General features: G+C 33.5%; 1 protein-coding gene across 1 annotated transcript in view; it reads left to right on the forward strand.

The window, feature by feature from the left end:
* LOC6031153 (kinesin-like protein KIF13A) overlaps window positions 1–23,586 on the forward strand; it is a 63,667-nt gene that overhangs the window by 13,925 nt on the left and 26,156 nt on the right. Inside the window, 1 exon segment of the mRNA XM_038266267.1 lies at window positions 20,290–20,722. Within this exon segment, the coding sequence (XP_038122195.1) occupies window positions 20,290–20,722 (433 nt within the window).

Consider the following 23,586-nt stretch of genomic DNA (forward strand, 5'->3'; position numbering starts at 1 on the left):
TCGTTGGGAGCAGATGGGCATCAAACCCAGGACCATTCGCTTACAAAGCGAATATCGTAACCAGTCGGCCACGGCCGCTCCTTAGTAAGATTGGCGTAGTTGTCTTAATTGGATTGTATGGATGTTAGAGTAGATGAAAGAGTTATTTGAACAATATTATGGAAAGCTCTCACCAAAAACACGAAATCTTCAACAGCTTGATTCCAATCTTCTCGACACGTTCCTCTTGAATCATCAGCAGGAAAAATCATCTGTAGAATTCCGGGGAGCGGACCTTGTACCGATACACGACTTTGAAGTAAACGGACGAAGATCACCACCCACACCTTCTTCCTCGATGTTCCAGCAACGCTTGAATTAACAACCACTTCGCGATTGTTGTTTCTGCCTTTTTTGCTTTCGTTGATGTGGAAGTGAATTTCTTATGTTCTTATGGCTTACAATTGTAACAAGACCTTCAAATTTTAACTTATTTCACAAATTTTAAAGAAAATTTTAAGACGATCAGAAATTGAAAAATGACAGCAAACGAAAAAAAAAAACGCGTCCGACCCCAGGCACAGCTTGCTTCGATCAAGCTCAAAAGTTGCGGGTTTTTGTCCCTTAAAACATATCAAAAAATCTCGAAAATCAAAAAAATATGTTTTTTGGGAAATTGAGTTTTGTGAAAAAAATGATAATTAAAAAATCGGCAAACAATTTTTTCCGTGTACCTTTTTTTCTCAAAAGTCCTCAACAATACCTACAACTTTTCCGAAGACCAAATTCATCAGAAAATTCAATCAAAAGTTACAGCTGTTTAAATATTTACGTACAATTTTTGTATGGACAGCTGCCAAAATTGTATGGAGACTTGTATGGGTGAACCAATGACACAAAATAGCTTCTTTGGTTATAGGGAAGGCCCCCACAAAGTATAAACCAAATAAAAAAATACAAATAAAATCCATTTCCGGTTTTGGTAGAGAGTTGCTCTTACAATTTTTTTTTTGCATTTTTTTTTGTTTTCGTCACTTCTTACATTTTTTGAAAACTAATGATTGCAAAACAACTGAACTAGTGTAAAATGCATTTTAAAACACATGCAAATATTGAAACTATGGCTTTTTATTTCAATATTTATATTTTTTATTTATTAAGGCTCTGAAAGGCATCATTAAGAATGTTTCAATAAAAAAATTGGTTTTCTTTGTGTTGTTTGTAGAAGCATTTTACATATAGTGATATTTTTTTCATTTCAATTTACTACTTCTGGACCCTGAATTCAGAACCATCATTGACAGTCATTGCCCCAAAAAAAAAGTGAAAGACACCATCTACCACCTTAACATGATTTTAGTTTCCTCGTTTCAAACATTGTGAATTTCACGTTAACATTTTTAAAATGACGCAAGAACTACCGTGACACTAATTTGTAGTTTTCTTATTAATAAAACAAAATTGCTTTGTTTTTGCCGTTGAGATGTCAATTGTTTTTGGAGATGTTTTTATTTTGTATACCGATCAAAAACCGCTTTGTTTTGAAAAGGCTTTTGCGTTCTTTTGATTTTTTTAATGTTGTTAAAACCTCATAACAAAATTGATTTATTGTTTGGAAATGAACCACAATCTACCCATTCCAATTTTATACAACAACAAAAAATGTAACAGGTTTCCCAAAGTGTCACCCACCTCAAACAATCAACCAAATAGGAATAAACAGAAATCCCGCACATTCTCCGTTCGTCAAATTGATTTTTGGGGGCTTCCGCCTCCGTTCTCGATCACTGTGTGCGTGTGTGAATGACCCGGTCCTAAAAAATTGGTTCTGGGGCTGCCACTCCGGCGGCGGCGTTGCTTTTCACCCCAAAACTTCCGAAGGGAAATTTATTCATTCCAAGGCAAAAGCGTTATGAGTTTTGTAGTAGGATTTTTTGTTGTTGTTGTGAGTGTGTGTATTTGCTCGTTCATTTCTGGGCCAGCAGCCACTGAGCTCAGCTCGAGTCAAGCTCGGCCACGATAATGAAATGTTGCATGCTTTTTTATTTATTATATGATAGGATATTTATTGTTCGGTTAGTTGGTTTGGCTTCGTTTCGTTTTCGAAATTCGGAAGCAACAGAAAAAAAGTCAGTTTTTTTCTCTTTCTTTCTCCCGATATCTGTTAACGGGTCGACTCATCGTACACAACCTGGTGATATTAGCTTTTTCGGTACATAAGTATAGCACCAGCACCAGGTAGCTTTTACTTACTGTTTTTTTTTTGCTGGTGAAGGCTGCCAATAAAGTAACAATTTTTCGGTGGGGTAATATTTCAGATATTGAGCTATCGAGCCTTGCGAAGGCGACAGAAGGGCTTGGAATGAATGGGATGATTTTTTACGGATATGTTTGTGATGTACAACTGCTTCTTTGTAATTCGGAACAACTTGGAAGCAGCACTTTGTCAAATATTAAACATGCGTTCTCGTCGTTGGTTTGATTAGATAACGACCTTAACTCGAAAGACTTGTTAAATATTTGACTTGATAAATTAATCCTGCTTGTAGTTAAACTCGTGGTCGATAAAAGTCAAAAAACAAGCTCTCAAATCACTACACGTGAAGAATCTTAACCCTTCTTGACTTTTAGATGAGCAGCCCACTTCAATTAGTATCTCGTTAGCACCCGTTTGGCCACGGGACTGCAGTCTCAACCCACGCGATCACACCATCATCATCATAGTCATTGTCATCGTCGTCATCATCACTAGCCCCAAAGTAAACCCGACAAAGTGTCCAATCCATCCCTGGTGGCAATAGCTAAAGCCTTAAAATATTCCCCGTTTAGCCTTTCACAGCCACAGTTTTTTTCCCCATGACTTCATGACTATATGGCAAAGGCCGAGTCCGAAACTTTTAACGAATGTGACGACGGAACCGTCCATCGGATCAGACAGCGCTCCAGTCAACCTTTAGAATGTCATAAACGACGGAAAGAATTACCAAAACCAGTAGCACAAGTGTATTGTATGGCTCACGTAATACCCCCTGTGTGCTAATGGCTTCTGCCAAGTTACTTCCTTGATTCCTTCTTTTTTGTCGAGTCCTATGAGGAAAAAGAACCTTGCCAGTATGTCACTAGAGAAAAACCGACCCTCCTCCTATGTCGTGCAAGAACAATAGAGTCCACCACCCGCACTGTGGATCCAGTAGAGAACCTTGACCAAAATAGCAATTATTTATTCGAAATTGGCACGAGTCAATCATTTCGTTTAAAAATACAAACCCGTCCAGAAATCAGTGGCATGCCGTATGTAAGCACTGTGAATGAGCAGAGAAAAAAAAACAAGAAGGTACCGTGGTGGTGCATCTGCGAGAACCGGCTTTCCGCGAAACCGCCTTATCGCTGCCGTCAGGTGGAAGCGGCGACGAGCCGATAAAGCCAGTTCTGTGTGTGGCAACCAGCATGGTTGTGGCAGGGGTTCCCAGCTTGAAAACGAAAATTCAAACACAAAATTGTTAAAACTTAAGACAGCGATATTGTTGACATTAATTGCAATGTATCAAAATTGCTAAATTTTTATTTGTTTTTATTTTTTTTGTGAAAATTTAGTAGATTTTGTTATGAGCAAATTGATTGATTTCTTATTGTAACATGGGTGGCCAAATCATCTTCTATCTATCTATCTATATACACTGAAATAAAAAAAACTACCAAATTCCTAAATTCTAGGAATTTTGCCTCCTTTTCTTATTAAGTAACCCAAAAAACTCGATTACTAAATAAGGAAAGGAGCCAAAATTCCTAGAATTTAGGAATTTGGTACTTTTTTTTTTTTATTTCAGTGTATATAACAAATTTCGACGGTTTTGTTCAAACGCGAATCAGTTCAATACGGAGCGTCGGATCGAGGTGCTCTTTGTTGCGTTGAGTTCGTATAAGCCCAAGGAAGGTTTATATGCTAACTAATTGACACTTTGACCATTCTGTAAAATCAAATTTTTATCACAGGAGGCTGAATATGCAAAAAAGTTAAAATCGTCAACAATCGAAAAAAAAAGGCACAACGAAGTTTGTCGGGTAAGGCTTGTTTTGTATATATCCTCCAATCTCCTCTGGATTAAATATTAGAAGGCAATTTGGAGGTTGATTTAGGAGGGATAACGGCACATAAACCGATCCTTGTTACTTATCATGTATGTCTACCTGCAAAATAGTTTTTCGAATATAAAATTTCCTTAAATATAGAGCAAATATTTCGATTGTTTTATTAGGCTTAATTTATGTGGACATTTTTGTTGAATAAACTTGTTAAGTCGATTGTAAACTACTCAGTATACATTGCATAATGCTTAGTTAAGTACGGGACCACAGACGAAAAAGTTTTAGAGAAAAAATCATAGATTCATTGATATTTTGCACATTTTTGATAGCAGCATAACTGTAATGAATTAGGGTTAGTGAATTTTCACGATTTCGCGGACAGCGTGAAATTCGTAAAATTTTAAGATTTCTGTGAAAACCCGTGAAATTTATCAATTTTCTCAAATCAATTCTTTGAAATAACAACATAATAAATATTTCATTATTAAATGCTTATTAAATAAATTTTATCAGTATTTAATTGAAAAGCGTGGTATAAAAAAATTAAAAAATCGTTGGCAAAACATACATTAACAAAAAAATGTTACCACATTTTCTGAGACGTGAATGCTGCTGAATACTTATATGATATTAACAAAAATCCGTCAACCCTATTCTCGGAATCATCAACTTACCAAAAAATTTGATTTTTTTTTACAAATTTTGACCATTTCAACTAAAACTTGTTAACACACAATTGCGATATTTTTTTGAAAGATGCGAGTATCAATAGTAATTTAGTATTTTTTTCATTCGCGTTAATAACAATTTGACAACCTTATTTTTTTATTTTTAAGGAATAATTTTAAAATATTGAAGCTTGGTGTATTCAATATTATATGAATAGTATTATTGATATTTTAAATCTCATTTTAAGAACTGAACAGATTTTTTTGAGTCCTGTTTAATTTTCATAATATTTGATTATTTAAGTGGATAGTTCGTACGGAAATTTTAAAAAAATAAACACTTTTTTTTGTTTTTTGCACGGATTTTGATTTTTAATATAGTTTTTGAGAAGTGAGATAAAAACCTAAAAAAACTACTTAGCAAAACGTCGCAGAAAATTCAAGTTATTTTGATCAATTTGGCTGGACAACATGTTAAATGTAGCTTAAATATAAAATTCAACTAAATGTTATTAGAAGCAATTCAGCGAAAACTTGTTAGTTATATTAGTCAAATATTTAAAAAAAAATCAGTTCAATAAATGAAATTTCACATGCCCTACATTTCGTTTCAAAACATGTATGAATGAAATTCATAAATCACGTGGAAACATTTTTATAATATTTAAAAGGAATATTTATTGAAGCATGTAGTTTCTGTAATTTTAACATAAGATTTTCATAGTTATTTTAACGTGTTTACGTTCCGCGAAATTTCCGTGAAATTTGATGGTTTGAAATTACGGTCCCCGTGAAATTTGCTTCTTTCAGCGTGAAAAATCACTAAGCCTAGTAATAATGTATAAAGCATTTTGTAATACGCCTAATTTTGTTGAAAATCAGCCTTGGAATTCATTTTTTTTGCCTGAACGTCGAGTCTAGGGGAGTCAAAGTCAAGAAGGGGAGGAAAAAAAGGAAAAAAAATAAAAATTTAAAAAAAATAAAAATTTAGAAAAAATAAAAATTTAGAAAAAAAAATTTAGAAAAAAGACTTAGAAAAAATAAAAATTTAGAAAAAATAAAAATTTAGAAAAAAAAATTTAGAAAAAAAAATTTAGGAAAAAAAATTAGAAAAATATTAAAATTATTGATGAAAAAAGTGTTTTAAAATGCATTTTGGACCAGTCCAGTTGTTTTGTAATCATTGATTTGAACTTGTTCAAGAACATTTTACAAACACCGTATTTTTTTAAATACTCGATTTTTCAATATCTACAAAAAATACCTGCGTTTACTGCACAGATAGCAAGTTTTTCACAAAATATCGTCTTTTCAAACTCCGAATTTTGATAACGATGACGATACTTCTATTGTTATCGTTTACAATTCATTTGAAAGGGAGTATTTTTTCTTTGCAGATCAGAAAGGACTTACAGACATTATGATATTGGACAACGTTTCTACTAGTCTAACAACACAGTAAAACATGCAAAATCTAAATCAGTGTGTAAGATAGGAAATTACATTGAACAAGACGAACATTATCACTTGCTTTTGTAATTTTAACCAGTTTCTGATTATTTTTTTTTGAAGTTTTTATGTCTTTCTGAAAGTTTCTGTGTCAAAAAAAGTGTAATTTTAAATTAAAATCTGATTAAAATTTCGTCGGCAAGGTGAAAGTTTTATCTGTTTCTATGTAATTTATATTTTTACATCGTATACGTATTTCTTTCTTCAGCTGTGAAATGGTTACAATTTGAAGCAACGTCCTTTTATATTATGTTTTACATTTTGAGTAAGTGTTAAGTAATGTGTACAGTAAACATCTTCCGTAATCGTAATGATTGAAGATTTTCCTCCTACCTACTTACTTTATTTTTAATGCTCGTGCAACCTCCGGGTCATGAGCTGTCACCGGATGCGTTGTCACCTAACTCGGTTCTGGACTGCTTCTCTCCAATTCCGACTCGTGAAGTATGTGAATTTTTGAACCTTCGAAAATTTTGAAAGTTGGTTAAGAACCACTGCCCCCTTATGACAACCCAGCGCGCGCTAGACCAACCGCGTGCTGGACTGAGGACTTGGTGTGGTAGATAAACCTCGCGTAATGTAGGTGAACGCGAGCCGAGCAGGTTACAGGGATGGCTGTTTTGGCTCTTGACTCCAAGTGCAGCACCACCACTAAATGTAGTCGAAGAAGTTGCATGAACTGAACTGAAGCAAGAGACCGATGAAAAAGAAGAAGAAGAAAAAGCTCGGCAATTATTAGGTAATCGAGCGGCAATCGAATGCTGTGTACTGACAGTGTAGCAGCAGCAGCAGCAACTTGGACGACGAGGAGTCTACCAAGGATGGGTGGGGACTGGAATGTGGAACCGGGTCAGGAGACACAACCGGACGGAAATGAGGTTCCATTTCCGATGCCACCGTGTCTGGAGCGTTGCTGGTCCTTTGGTTTCGCTTGGCACGAGTGTTTGTCGTCGATTTGGACTGCTGTTTCTTTTTCGCTTCTCTGGACGTTGGAGTCCTTTGGATGTTTTTTTCTCTGGTCGTGTGTGTTTGTTGGATTGGACTGTTTATCGGAGACTTTTTCCATGTGATTATAGCTTCGAGGCTGGGATATCGATTCGATTTTTACTCACAGGGAACTTTCTAGTGTCTACTCTATTCATAGAAGAACACGATTGGAGTTGTTTCTAGTTTAAAAAGGTAGAATGTTTTTTTTTAATTAGATTTCTTTGATATTTCTATTCAATGACAAAAAAATAATACAAAATTGGTCTATTTGCTTAAGCGTAGTGAATTATTCTGCGATAAATTTGTGAAAAAAGTGTTGCTGCATTAAAAAGCAGTTAATAGTTTGAAATTTGAAATGTTTTTTAGTTGATGCATTTTTTAAATATACTTTGACCTAGTTTATTTTTAAGATTCCTCCGGGAAAAATGCGAACAAGTTGTGAAAACTGTGATATTTTATTTGTTATTGATTTCTTTATTCACAGAAAAAATCCTGTTCAAATAACTCTGTGAATTTATTAAAATTTGTTAAATATTTTTCTTCATTACGATTAAACAATGCCTTTAGCTTATTTCAGTTTCTTTAAATCAACAAAATATTTTACTTTTGATGTTTTTTAAATTCACCTATACAATTAATCGATCCGTCTACAAATACTTACAGGCACGCGCAACTGTAAAGTAAACAAAAAAAGTAGCTTCTGGCGCATTTGCACTAATTAGCACAAATATACCTCTCAGAAGCTATAAATTGAGTCAATTTCATCAATAATGTGCCAGTTTACAAAAATGCAGGGTTGTTACAGACGGCGCGGATCGCGCGGATGGCGCGTTTCGCGCGGGTAGCGCGGATCTGGCGCGGATTTGCTGGCTAATTTTGCTCAGGCGCGGATTTCGCGCGGATGGCAATTTTGAAAATGTTTGTTTGTATTTCCTTAGTACGAAACGTCTAAAAATGGAGATAAAGATAATGTAGAAATTATTTTTTATATGTTTCTTGTCATTTCTTAACATCTCCGGCTCTGAATATTTAATTTCTTTAGAGTTTTGAGTAATGATTTTTAACCTTATTTATTTTTAATTTTAAACTGAATTTATTCAATTTTTAATTTTGTAAATCAAATATTACAAACTTTTCCCTAAGATATAGACATTAGAATGTGTAACAACAACTATTATTGGGGCTTGTTCTGGTGGGCGCCAAATATGAGCTTGATTGGACGTAACAGAAGCTGGCCTCCTCTTTAAAATGTTGGAATGGAAGTTAATCGGTAGAAATATTTTTTTTTTTCTAAATTTAAACATTGTTGGCGAAAATAAAAAGATCAGAACATTTCAAATTCAATGCTTCAGAAATTTAAAAAATCGAAAAAAAATGTTTTGATAGTTTTTATAATAACAAAAAAAATCAAATACATATTAATTTTTTTTCGAAATTTCTAAAATCGTAATTTCGAAATTAAAAATTTTAGCAATCTGAAATTCAAAATACAAAAAAAATTGAGTCATCGAAAATTTGAAGATTTAAAAACAATCAAATCTAATCTAATCTAATCTAATCTAATCGAACACAAGCGCAGCCAGTCCGAAGAAAGCATCCTGGAAGAACTTGTGGTAAGATTACGCCTCAAGTCCTTTCTTGTCAATATTAATGATTACAGTACATCCGAGTTACCCCGAAAATGTATAGCAAAAATTAAAGCGGCCAGGCCTACTGCGTTGCATTAACCGCAGAGACAGATTCTGTGAACGGATCACATTTCACAGAATCATCAGGGAGGAAGGATGCGTGGACATACCGTACCAAACGCTCCGAATCAGTTGTGGTGTGGTGTGTTAGTGTAAATTTGGCAGATAATAATATTTAGAGGCGGGGGGTTGGGAGGAGGAAATGAGGATAGGGGAAAGGGAAGGTGGGAAAGGGATAATATGGATATATCATTTGATCAATAGAATATTATATAAAATTAGGGAAAAAAAAATCTTCTATCAAATAATGATAGATAAAATGGATAGATCTCACCAAATCAAGATTCAGATTCAACGATCCATAATAAACCTCCTTCACAAGCAAAATTCCGATCCATCGGCTTGGTAGATTTCGTAGGGATCGGAACCCAACATTCCAATTTCCTTGGAACAGCATCCCGACGTCTTCAACGATATCCATACGAAAAGAAAGTAGAAATCCCTTCTGGACCAACACTCGGAAGACTTCACTCTTTCTGCAGAAATGTCCAGTTCTTCGCTTTGGCACACCTCACAAAGTTTTCCGCGGATGATGACATTACAACCAACTGTCAGAAAAGGCAAAATACGGATCAAATATCTGATTTACAGTATGTAAAAAAAGTATTTACACCCCTTGGGCACTACGCACATATTGTGATGAAACATCTAAACAATTTAATGTTGACAGAAACCTAGTACTACGTTTTGTTCAGAAACTCATGCCAGACATTTTGCTACAAAAAGCTCATGAAAAGATGATTTCTATAAAAAGTTATATAACAAATACTATTACGAAACTAAAAAAGGTGCAAAAAAAGTTTGTACACCTTTCGAAAAATTAATATAAATAATGTTATTTGTTGACAAATCACCATAAATCCAGTCTCCCAACTTCAAATAGGCATCCTTGACTGATTAAAAAAATAATTTGGATTGAATATAAAGTTTACTAACTACTTAGTATAAAAGTTTATATAACTCTGGAAATTCTATATAAAACTTATCTAAACTTAATTTTGCAAACTTTTAATTCAACTAAATGTCAATATATTACCATAGAATTGCTAAATAAACATTTTGGAGTGGGTATAACACCGTTTTGGGGTATTTGTATCGATAGAATAGATTTTCGTTGGAATTTCGTACCAACCCGGAATTACGTCGTCGGAAAATCCGCCGGCATCGAACCGGTCCACAATTCTTAAGTCAACCTATGTGGAATCGGAAAGGGCATAAAATTTCCGATCTTTTGATACCCATACATCTAGGTTTTCTATAAAACCACGATTTTAAATACCTAGGTAAAAACGTTGTTATGGTTTTGTTTGAGCAATCTGCCAAAAATGTATGGAATTTCGTAATTTTGTTCTCGTGGATCAAACTTACTTTTTGCCCAGGTATTTAAAATCGTGGGTTTTATAGAAAACCTAGATGTATGGGTATCAAAAGATCGGAAATTTTATGCCCTTTCCGATGCCACATAGGTTGACTTAAGAATTGTGGACCGGTTCGGATGCCGGCGGATTTTCCGACGACATAATTCCGGGTTGGTACGAAATTCCAACGAAAAATCTATTCTATCGATACAAATACCCCCAAAACGGTGTTATACCCACTCCAAAATGTTTATTTAGCAATTCTATGGTAATATATTGACATTTAGTTGAATTAAAAGTTTGCAAAATTAAGTTTAGATAAGTTTTATATAGAATTTCAGAGTTATATAAACTTTTATACTAAGCAGTTAGTAAACTTTATATTCAATCCAAATTATTTTTAATCAGTCAAGGATGCCTATTTGGAGTTGGGAGACTGGATTTATGGTGATTTGTCAACAAATAACATTATTTATGTTAATTTTTCGAAAGGTGTACAAACTTTTTGCACCTTTTTATTTTCGTAATAGTATTTGTTATATAACTTTTTATAGAAATCATCTTTTCATGAGCTGTTTGTAGCAAAATGTTTGGCATGAGTTTTTGAACAAAACGTAGTACTAGGTTCCTGTCAAACTTTAAATTTTTTACATATTTCATCACAAAATGTGCATGGTGCTCAAGGGGTGTAAATACTTTTTTTACATACTGTAAAAACAATCAAAATTTAAAAACTAAAAAATATCAAATTCAAAACAATAAGAAAAAAATTTCTCAAATCTAAAATGATTTTAGTATCCTTAAGCTTATAAATTCTTAAATTCTAAAAGCCTAAATTCTTTTATTCTTAAATTGTTAAATTCTTATATTCTTAAATTCTTAAATTTTTAAATTCTAAAATTCTAAAATTCTAAATTTCTAAAATTCTAGAATTGTAAAATTCAAAATTCTAAAATTCTAAAATTCTAAAATTCTAAAATTCTAAAATTCTAAAATTCTAAAATTCTAAAATTCTAAAATTCTAAAATTCTAAAATTCTAAAATTCTAAAATTCTAAAATTCTAAAATTCTAAAATTCTAAAATTCTAAAATTCTAAAATTCTAAAATTCTAAAATTCTAAAATTCTAAAATTCTAAAATTCTAAAATTCTAAAATTCTAAAATTCTAAAATTCTAAAATTCTAAAATTCTAAAATTCTAAAACTCTAAAATTCTAAAATTCTAAAATTCTAAAATTCTAAAATTCTAAATTTCTAAAATTCTAAAATTCTAAAATTCTAAAATTCTAAAATTCTTAAATCCTTAAATTCTTAAATTCCTGAATCCTTAAATTCTTAAATTCTTAAATTCTTAAATTCTTAAATTCTTAAATTCTTAAATTCTTAAATTCTTAAATTCTTAAATTCTTAAATTCTTAAATTCTTAAATTCTTAAATTCTTAAATTCTTAAATTCTTAAATTCTTAAATTCTTAAATTCTTAAATTCTTAAATTCTTAAATTCTTAAATTCTTAAATTCTTAAATTCTTAAATTCTTAAATTCTTAAATTCTTAAATTCTTAAATGCTTAAATTCTTAAATTCTTAAATTCTTAAATTCTTAAATTCTTAAATTCTTAAATGCTTAAATTCTTAAATTCTTAAATTCTTAAATTCTTAAATTCTTAAATTCTTAAATTCTTAAATTCTTAAATTCTTAAATTCTTAAATTCTTAAATTCTTAAATTCTTAAATTCTTAAATTCTTAAATTCTTAAATTCTTAAATTCTTAAATTCTTAATTCTTAAATTCTTAAATTCTTAAATTCTTAAATTCTTAAATTCTTAAATTCTTAAATTCTTAAATTCTTAAATTCTTAAATTCTTAAATTCTTAAATTCTTAAATTCTTAAATTCTTAAATTCTTAAATTCTTAAATTCTTAAATTCTTAAATTCTTAAATTCTTAAATTCTTAAATTCTTAAATTCTTAAATTCTTAAATTCTTAAATTCTTAAATTCTTAAATTCTTAAATTCTTAAATTCTTAAATTCTTAAATTCTTAAATTCTTAAATTCTTAAATTCTTAAATTCTTAAATTCTTAAATTCTTAAATTCTTAAATTCTTAAATTCTTAAATTCTTAAATTCTTAAATTCTTAAATTCTTAAATTCTTAAATTCTTAAATTCTTAAATTCTTAAATTCTTAAATTCTTAAATTCTTAAATTCTTAAATTCTTAAATTCTTAAATTCTTAAATTCTTAAATTCTTAAATTCTTAAATTCTTAAATTCTTAAATTCTTAAATTCTTAAATTCTTAAATTCTTAAATTCTTAAATTCTTAAATTCTTAAATTCTTAAATTCTTAAATTCTTAAATTCTTAAATTCTTAAATTCTTAAATTCTTAAATTCCTTAATTCTTAAATTCTTAAATTCTTAAATTCTTAAATTCTTAAATTCTTAAATTCTTAAATTCTTAAATTCTTAAATTCTTAAATTCAGAAATTCTTTAATTCGTAAATTCTTAAATGATTTTATTTTTAAATTCTTAGATCTTAAATTCTTGAATTCCACAATTTTGGAAGTCCTATTTTATGTAAGTGATTTTGAAATTATGAGAAGACATTATTTTAAATATCAGAAATTAAATTTCTTTCGGAGTGAAATTTTAGCGAGGATTTTGGATTACAAACTTTATAAAAAATCTTAGATTTTGAATATTTAGACTTCCAAAATTTAAAATTTTATCATATTATAATTTTAGATTTTGATTTAATTTTGTGGTTTTGTTTTTGAAGTTAAATTTTAAGGTTTTTAAATATTGTATTTTCTATTTTGAAGATTTTTTTTCATGACCCTTGCCTTGACCGTCTCTTGAGGATTTTTTTTACATGGATTTTTTGCTTTCTTTCTTTTGGAGCCTTTTATCATAAAACGAGTTTTTTACCAAATACTTTCTAAATTAGTTTTTCTTCACTAAAAAATAAAATTTCTTAAATGTTGGTCGCGATATTTTTTTATATGGCGTGGATTTTGAGCGGTTCCGGATTTTAGGTCGGCGCGGATTTGGCGCGGATTTTTTTTCGACTCTCCCGTAACAACCCTGAAAATGTCTATCGCTCGTGGTTTACGGAATTGTACCTCGGAACTGGCAATATTTCGATATGGTGGTACGGGTCGGTGTCGTTGCAGTCAGTTGGTTCAAGTGACTGATAAGAGCACCCTACATTGCTCGACTTTATTTCACCGTTGGCCTAATTTTACCTCCCAATAGCATCACATCGATGTAGAAACTTCCACGTTGGACATCGTTGCAGCTGGTGCCCCAAACTTCGGAAGAACTTTTAGGCTCTGAACAGTACTCCGTCTTCATTAGACAAGGTCAAAACTGTTGGGGCACAAACGCTTTTGTGCTCATCAATGGGCAAGTTTATGTTTTCCCAAACCAACCTCAGATGTTTTACCCCCTTTCGCACAAGCCAACTACAAACAGCAGCAGCAGTGTAAAAGTTGCTCGTTTGGGGGGAGTTTGTGTGTGTGCTGTATGTGGCACTCTCTCCTTGTTTGTGTGTCTGGTGCTTTCATTCCGGTGAAATTCAGGTCTGCTGACCTGCCACTATCAGTCAGTGTTTGCAGTGGTGAAGCTCCACAAAAATATTACACAGACTTAAGCTCACACTACGGCACACAAACACACTTGTTCAACTTCACAGGTTGGATTGCTCAATTTTGGCTAGCAATTTCCTTTACGGTCGTCGGGCCATGTACACCGGTCCCGTGGTCTCGGGATGGAAATTGTTATTCCAAGAAGCGTAAATTTTAATCAGACCTTGGTTCGGAGTTTTGCTTCTAAAAAAGGGTTGTGTGGTCATCCTGGTTGAAAAGGTTTGATTAAATCTTGTTTTCCAAACTGAAATTAAACTATTTATTTGTCTTGAAGACGCCAAGTCGTTCCCTAAATTGAAAGAAAAAAAAGTTGATTACAGCAATAAATACCAATTGCCACTTTTTCGCAACACTTGATCATTAGTGCGTAGCAAAGTAAAACACAAACCGGCAAACGCACTCTCACATCGATTGCACCACAAAACAATTAATAAATGTTGAACATTGTACTTAACAGCCACAACAGGCACAAACGCCGCTTTGTTGTTAGCCAGTGTCAAGTAAAAGTAAATCTTTCCCAGTTCCTGAGGGGAACACCCTTGAAGAGTATCGGGGCCGGCATTTACAAAGCGGATTCAGTGGCAGTTGCATTCTCAACTTAATGTTAACATGTTAAGGTTAATGTTAACATTCCATAGGTCGCCTCCCTAAGGTGTCGTGATAAGGTCCAGTTTGTGACGATACACTACCTTCCCTTTACTAAGCAATCGATTCCAGAAGAGAAAAGATCACCAGTTGTGTTGGTCCGAGCCGGGATTTGAACCCCGATCTACCGCTTACGAGGCGGAAGCGTTACCACTGGGCTACGTGGCTCGGTCATTCGTCAGTGTCAGCCGTCTCTCTATTCAAGAACTGTTCTGACCGTTGTACAGAATTATGAGTGACGTCCTTCTGGCAACTGAACTCAGGCCGTTGGCAAATCGCTGACCCCGCGGGGTTGGTGTGAAAGTCTTTATTGATTTCGAGCGATAAGCTTGTACCAATTTCCAGTTATCCCTCTACAACTCAACCCTTTTCTAGTTGAGCTTCAATCTAACAAATAACTTGCTTTTTGTGTGTTTTTGAAACCGCCTTGAGTCAGGGGTATTCTAAAAAACCCAAAATAGCAAAAAAAAAAAGCTACAGTTTTAAACATTTTATTGCGAACATTTTAGTTTTCCTTTGTTCAGGTCAATTTGAGCAACATAAATATTTACTTAACTAAACTTCATTTTATTTATCATTATGTTTTTTATTGGTAGTTTCAGGTAATTCTACAATCTCCAATTATTATCTTTTGCATGTTTGCTGTTTTTCGTAATTTTCCAGTAACTTTTTCGATTTTAGAATTTCAACTAAAAAATTTCTTTTCCAACGCTTTTTGAAGAATAAAATTGGTCAAATAAAATTCCGTTTAGAGGCGGGGTTGGATGTTGGATAGGGTTAACCAATTAATTTATACAAACATAAAACAGAAATGGAGTTATACGTAAAACAAGGGTTAATAAGTCGGATAATTGATTAAATAATCGAACTTTGAGCACAAGTCTCCCGTTCGCTATACATTTGTGATGGCGATGCATCGACATGAACTTGTTTGGCGGTTGGTTGACTTATGTTGACGATGAACAGTTACACTCACAACTCCAGTGTGAATGAGAAGGCCGCGCAGCGGGCTTTAAGTTAATCCACGGTTGACTCATAGAGATGGAAAGATAATCGATTTTTTTACTATTATACATGTTTTGGAAGAATTGAATGACAATATTATTTTCATTTAAAAAAATTGATTGGTTAGAACAATTTTTATCAATTTTGAGCAACTTCTTACATTTTCTAAATTTCATTTTTTGCATAGCCATGTCCCAGTAACCAAATGGTGGAATTAGAGCGTCCAATTTCTCGTCCCGGAATAAAAAATCCCGGATTTCCCGGGAAAAAATATTTCCCGTTTCCCGGAAATTGGTAAATTTCCCGGGAATTCCCGAAATTCAAGCGGAAGTATACATTTTCTTAATTTTTTGGAACTATTTTTTGAAATTGCTCTGTTAGCGTTCTTTTATTACGTAACGCAGTTGCGGGGAGGGTCGGAGGCCGTGTTTCGCTCCATACATTTTTTTTTAAATTTGTATGGACATTTTGTTACGAGGAGGGGGGGAGGGGGTCTAAAAATCCGATTTTTCGCGTTACGTAATAAAAGAACGCTCCCTCTGAAAAAAAAAAACAATAAATGAGCAAACTCAACATGATTTTGTTCAATAAAATGTATTGTTTGGTTTATATATAATTAATCAGATTATCAGAATTATTTCTGATAAAATTAATTTTTGAAGCAACTGGGAATAGATCTTGCTTGATGAGTATTAAATTATTACAATTAGGTAAGCTTTTAACCAGGGTTGCGAATGAGCGAGCGCTCACGGAAAGCGTGCTCGCTCCAGCTGGAGCGTGAGTTTTTATCAGGTAGCTCGTGCTCGCTCACGCTCACCGGAGCGTTTTGCGCTCACGTGAGCTGGTGAGCCAAAGTAGGTAGTTGTTTTTCCTTGTTGAAGCATCTGCCTGTTTTAAACGAAGTTTCTAGAACTATCTCAGCACAGGCAGCAAAAACAATCAAGAAAGTGGTCAAACAAACAAAAGTAAACAATAAAATGAATTTAGTCGGCGAACCGAAATGTACGTTCTATTTAAATTCAGAATTAGCCAAGGGGCAGAATGATTCACTCTTGAGTGTGCTAACAAAGAGCTAACTCATTCTAAATGTAAAAAAATCATTGACGTGAAGAGATGCACTGATATGTACAAAAAAATGATTTAATTGACAAATGTTTATTTTAAGTTTTTAGAATCCGGAATTTTGACTCAAGGCGGTTTTAAAAACACAAAAAAAAATGTTTTATTGGACCTTTAAAAAAACAGCAGTGAGCTTTATAAAAGTTATAATCATCCCTCATATTCTGAACATTTTAGAGAATGTCCATATTCAAAAAAATCATTTATTGAATCTGTAATTGAATATTTTCAGAGGCTTGGTAGCGGAAGTGTTAAATATAATTTACTTGACGGAAGAGGGGCCACCCTTTATGTGCTAAAACATAACAATGCCATTTTTTATTATTTCATTCAAATGGGTTATTTCAAACACTAGCAATTTGGAGGCTTTTTGTAAAAAGAGAACTGTTTCAACAATTTTACCCAGTTTTATATTTTATTCAACCAAGCATATAACATTGAATCGAACTTACCCCAACATAAATCTTCTTGAATTATTTCATTGTTTTGTAAATTTTTCTAAGGATTACAGTCCATTTTGTTCACGCGCTCATAACCTTCCCTTGTTTCCACTGACATGCTGCGCCTTAAGTACAAAATCAAACTAGGATTGAAAAACAAAAAACTGTCTCAAAAAGTAAAACGATTCGCGATACTTCCAAAGTGAGCGCTCCGTGAGCGAAAAATGAGCGCGAGCGCGAGCGTGGGGCAAACGCGAGCTGAAAAAATCGGAGCAAACGTGAGCGCGGGCAAACGTGAGCTAGCTCGCGCAGCGCTCCTCCTCACGAATGAGCGAAAAGTGAGCGCTCACGAGCGCGTGAGCGCGTGAGGAACGCAACACTGCTTTTAACAGATTGATGTTATTTCATCAAAACAATATTAACTCCTTACCTTCAAATTAAAATTGAGATTTTTTACGTTTTTATTTACCATGACCAAATGAGATGAAAATCTAATTTGTTCAAAAAGAATTAATTCAATTAGTTGAGCTAGCTCGCGCAGCGCTCCTCCTCACGAATGAGCGAAAAGTGAGCGCTCACGAGCGCGTGAGCGCGTGAGGAACGCAACACTGCTTTTAACAGATTGATGTTATTTAATCAAAACAATATTAACTCCTTACCTTCAAATTAAAATTGAGATTTTTTACGTTTTTATTTACCATGACCAAATGAGATGAAAATCTAATTTGTTCAAAAAGAATTAATTCAATTAGTTGAATTATTCTAGGTATTACCTAGTACTAAAGAAATTAAAATTTGAAGTAAAAGAATTATGGAGCACTGGTGCAACTACAGGTGTTAGAGGGTTAAATGTGAAAAATGGAAGACTTTTTGTGGAATGATGTTAATTTATCGTATAATTTAAATCATGTTGCATAATACATAATAATACAAAAAAATCATTGAAAAATTACTCTCTATTGTTTGTTTTCAAAAAATGCAAAAAAATATTCAAAGCTTGCTTCAAATATTTGAAAACATTGGGTTGTTTAGAGTAAAACCAACACTAAAAAGCTTTACCAATTGTTCAAGAGCTGAAACCAGTATTTGTCATGAAAAACATAATTTTTGCATGTTTTTTTTCTCATTTCAATAAACTGGTCACAGAGGCAAGTTTAAAATTTATCATCAAAAAATACCAAAATACATTTTATTGTAGTTGAATGATTTTTTGCATGCAGTCAAGCTGTTAATTGATCTTCAAACTTATTTAAACCATTGATGTTGATGTCCTATACAATTTTGTTGCACAATATTAATTAAAACCAAGATCATAACAACTTTCAATAAATTTAAAATTACCCGGGAATTCCCGGGAAATTGGCAGAAAATTTCCCGTTTTCCGGCAAATTTGTAACCCCGGGAAATTGGACGCTCTAGGTGGAATCAACTTATAAAAAAATGTAAGGCATCTTTTTGAAAATGATTTTTTTAAGGGATGGACATAGACAAACTTTTTTTTATATTCAACTGTCTCATTTTTGTGCTGCAAATGCAAATCAGTTGCTTCGTCCACACTGAATTTCGGAAGAGTCTATAACATGAAAACACATAACATAAGGACTTTTTGATCGCAATTTTCAACTAATAAATAAATATGTTAACATTTTTTTCTTTATTAGAGTATATTTTCGATGCTTTTCAAGAATTACTTAATAATTTTGCCAAAAACAATTTATCCGTCAAACACTATAGGGCACAAAAGTGTTCAAAATTTGTCAAAATCTAGTTTTGTGAAAAACCCTATTTCAAAAATAAAGTTATATTTTTTTTATTTTTCTGTGTATTAGCGTTGTCAAAAGATTCCAGAATTCCACTTTCATTTTAATATGCTAAATAAAAAAAAGAGACTTTTGCTGAAAAGTCCTCATCATAACTTACAACTTTGCTGAAGACACCAAACCGACCAGAAAATGTCTTGTATGACAAGTCCGTGATGGATATTGAATACCTGCTGGAAAAAAACAAATTATGCAAAATTGCTTCTTTTGACATAATTGACAAATTGAAAAAAAAAAAAAATATATAAAACTAAAACCCGCGTAAGGAAATGCAAAAAGCTGAATAATTGCGATGTAAATAAATCTTCAAAAACCTGCTGGCAGGAATATGCATATTCAAAAAGCTGAGAAAATTGAACATATAATAATATATGATATGATTATGATATTTTGTAAATTTTCCATTCTGCTTTCGAAGAGATGAGAAATCAATTAATGTCCATTTTTAGCAATTTTGAGAAAAGTTCTGCAAAAATCAAAATGTTTTCAAGTGATCAAATGTATATATTAAAATTAAAAGCAACGGAAATTTGTTGAAGAATTTTACCAACGGCCTATTTTAATTTTAGTAAAATACTACTACTTTTTTGTTTTTATTTATTTAAAATTATGGTTTTTACAATAGAATTAGAATAGAAACATTAACTTGTTGACATATCAGCAAATTTACGTTCAATTGAAATCGAATAATAAAATGATCAGTTGGAAGTGAGCAAGCATCAGCAGTTTCTGTCAATAGTTTGGAAGAATAAGTTGTTTAATTACACAGTAACAGAAATCATGGTAATATTACATCTGTGAAGAGTTACATCTTATGTCAGAAAAGTTGTGTAATTTTTTCTCTGAAAAAGTGTAATTTTACCACTTTTCTGGTGGCATGACACTTTTTCAGTCTAAATTGAGGTAAATAGGACAGAATCCTTAAAGTGTCAATCATGTGAGAACTTCCATTAAATAGACAAAGTAAACCCAACGCATTAGACCGACTATCGCGCCACAAGCCGGTCACCGCTGCGCGGCCACGGCGATGCACTGGAACAACCAACGAAACGTTTCAGCAATTGATCCAAGTACCGTAACGAGCGCGCAGAAATGCTCGCGTATTGCCCAACTTTTGTGTAGCCTCCTTTTTGTAGACCTGACTGACCAACCGCCGACGAACCAGAAAACCTAACTTTTGCTTTTGCTACCCACCTGACCAACTACGAATGAATGAATGAATGTACAGTTTTATAACACTGCTTTTTCTTCTCTCTCTTTCTCTCTATCTCAATCTGTGCAGAAAACCGCCAAAAATGTTTGCGTTCGACCACTGCTTCTACTCGACGGACCCGGTGGCGGAGAATTTCGCCTCGCAGGAGCTGGTCTTCAAGGACGTCGGCCGGGACATCCTGGACAATGCGTTCCAGGGCTACAACGCGTGTATCTTCGCGTACGGCCAGACCGGCTCGGGCAAGTCGTACACGATGATGGGCAACCAGGAGAACAAGGGCATCATTCCGCGGCTGTGCGACGAACTGTTTGCGTCGATCGCGGCCAAACAGACGGACGAGCTGAACTACAAGGTCGAGGTGTCCTACATGGAGATCTACAACGAAAAGGTGCACGACCTGCTCGACCCGAAGACCAGCAAGCAGTCGCTGAAGGTGCGGGAACACAACGTCCTGGGACCGTACGTGGACGGGTTGTCCCAGCTGGCCGTCACGTCATTTATGGTAGGTGTCCTTTCCCTAAAGCAGCAGCTCATTATAGTTTTTGCTTTTACCTGGACGACTACGCGGACGCGTGTGGTACGACTGGTAATCGATAACCACCACGATTGTCACGTGTTTGATGTTGCGACACTTTTTCCCTCTTTCTGAAGGTGGGTGGATTGAATTTCTTCACCATTCGACCGTCCCGACAACCGAAGGCTTATTGCCGGTTGGGGGTTTGGTTCCATTTTTTTTTGGGTGGAAAGTGAGGTGTTTTCGCTCTGCTTTGCTTCAAAGGGGCTAACGATAACGAGTATTGCTCGATGCGTGGCTTCTACGTGTTGAAAATATTATAGGCAGGAAAGCAAGCAAATGAAGACAATTTTGAGTTGAATATTCAATTTCAGAGATTTTTTTGTCAAGCTTCCAAGTCAGCAATTCCCCACAAAAACAGCATGGAAAAAAACAAAAGTGCTCGGATCGGGCTCTAAAATTTTCTGAGGGTTCCCTGGCCGAAATAATTAAACCCGTATTTTTTTGTTTGGCCATAAGGGTGATCTACGCCGTGTTAGTGTGGTCTGAAAAATGGCCATTTTAGTCGATTTTCGCAAAAAACACTTTTTTTCGAAAAATCATAACTCCTCGACATTTCAACCGATTTCAATTGTGTTATACGCAAATGAAAGGTGATAAGTTGACCTTTCAAAGAAAAATAGTAAGAAGTTTCAAAAATCTAGTCTAACATATGAAAAGGGCGTATGAAACTTTAAAATGCCGTTTTGACGGTGTCTGGACCAAAGAGCCTATGTCTGGAAATATTTTTATCGGATTCCCCGGACATTTTTACATAACATACCAAAAAATGGGAGGAGTTCATTAACAGAATTCCGAGATATGATTTTTTGAAAATAAAATGACGAAATCGGCAAAAAACAGCTTTTTTCACTAAAACTGCGATAACTTCAAAATTTCAGCAATGACCTATAGATGTTTGGGTACCAAAAGTTGCGTGCTTTTAATTACGAAAATTTTGGTACCTAAACATCTATAGGTCATCGTTGAAATTTTGGAGTTATCTTAGTTTTAGTGGAAAAAGTTGATTTTTTGCCAATTTCGTCATTTTCCGGTTTTTGCGCGCGGCGCGTCGAAAAACACGGATTTTATTTTCAAAAAATCATATCTCGGAATCCTGTTAATGAACTCCTCCCATATTTTAGTATGTTATGTAAAAATGTTCCGGGGAATCAGATAAAAATATTTCCAGACATAGGCTCTTTGGTCCAGACACCGTTAAAACGGCATCTTAAAGTTTCATACGCCCTTTTCATATGTTAGGCTAAATTTTTGAAACTTCTTACTATTTTTCTTTGAAAGGCCAACTTATAACCTTTCATTTGCGTATAAGACAATTGAAATCGGTTAAAATGGCGAGGAGTTATGATTTTTCGAAAAAAGTGGTTTTTGCGAAAATCGACGAAAATTGCCATTTTTCAGACCACCTTAACACGCCGTAGGTCACCCTAATGGCCAAACAAAAAAATACTGGTCTAATCATTTCGGCCAGGGAACCCCCAGACAAATTTTGAGCCCGATCCGAGGACTTTTGTTTTTTTCCATGCTGTTTTTGTGGGGAATTGCTGAAGTAGAATAATTCTCCGTAGTTTCTATTTAATGTTTAATAAGCTTTTTTTATTATTTAAAAAAACCCTTCAATTTTCCTCGAGTAAATAATTTGAAAAATTTAAAAATTGTAAAATTTTCAGTATAATTTGCAAAAAAAAACAGTCAAATCAAAACAAAAATATATACATTTTTTTCTAACAACCATAACTGCGCAAACATTTTTTTTTATCAAACTTTCATTCAAGATGACATGTACAGTTGTTATGTTATCTAAATCATATTCAAAATATTTGTTGATTCAATTTATTTCATTATCAATATTGTTCAACATTTGTTTATTCTAAATTGGTGCGACATATAATTCAAACAAAAAAAAGTGTTATATTTTCTAATTGATGTAATGTAATTTTTAATAGTTTTTTAGAGCCGAAAATTCAAAATGGATCAGAAATTCCTTTTTCAAGTTTTTGAATATATGCATACCATTTTTGTCTGACTATCCCTCAAATTTGTAAGGACGACTGGGTGGCAAAAAATGGCTTCTTTTCCTCATAATATATATTCAATGATTCAGTCAGTAAACAAAAATATACATTTATACTTCATTTACCGAAAACACAGAGAATTTATCAGTTGCATATATATGAACGTTTGTAAACATATGAATCATTTCTTAAAAAAATATCTTGAAAAATGTGGTTTTTGTGAAAATGGTCAATAAACAAAATAACATTTTTGTGGCCACCATTTTTAGGATAGGATCACCTTAATCACCAAACAAAAAATTCGGGTCTAATAATTTGGCCAACGAACTTCCATGCCAAATTTGAGCAAAATTGGAGCACTTTTGAATCCTGCCGGTTTGACATGGAATCTCTGAGTTATGCTTCGATAACTCTACAACACCTTGCTGCTTTCGTGTTCTTTCCGAAGGATAACAACTTTAAATTACTACTACTCCACTAAATACATCGTCGTAATTTACTAACGGATAACCCCCTGCCTTCAAGGCCGTTCGTGGCGCCTAAGTAGCGTGTGCAGCAGGTCATCATATTCCGTCGTCGTGCACCTGAACCTCTGAGATGTCGCCTTTTGCGTGAGAGAAGGACAAAACTCCCCCAAGAAGGTGATGTTGGCGTGGGCGTGGGATGGGGACGGACGGACTTTATGACTTACACTTTTTGTTGTTCGAATTGTTGCGCCTTCTGGGCTTTCTCTCGAAAGCCAACAAGGATCAGCAGGATGGGACAGGTGTTGTGTGT

The sequence above is a fragment of the Culex quinquefasciatus genome, chromosome 3 (assembly GCF_015732765.1).
Source record: "Culex quinquefasciatus strain JHB chromosome 3, VPISU_Cqui_1.0_pri_paternal, whole genome shotgun sequence".
NCBI classification, from domain to species: domain Eukaryota; kingdom Metazoa; phylum Arthropoda; class Insecta; order Diptera; family Culicidae; genus Culex; species Culex quinquefasciatus.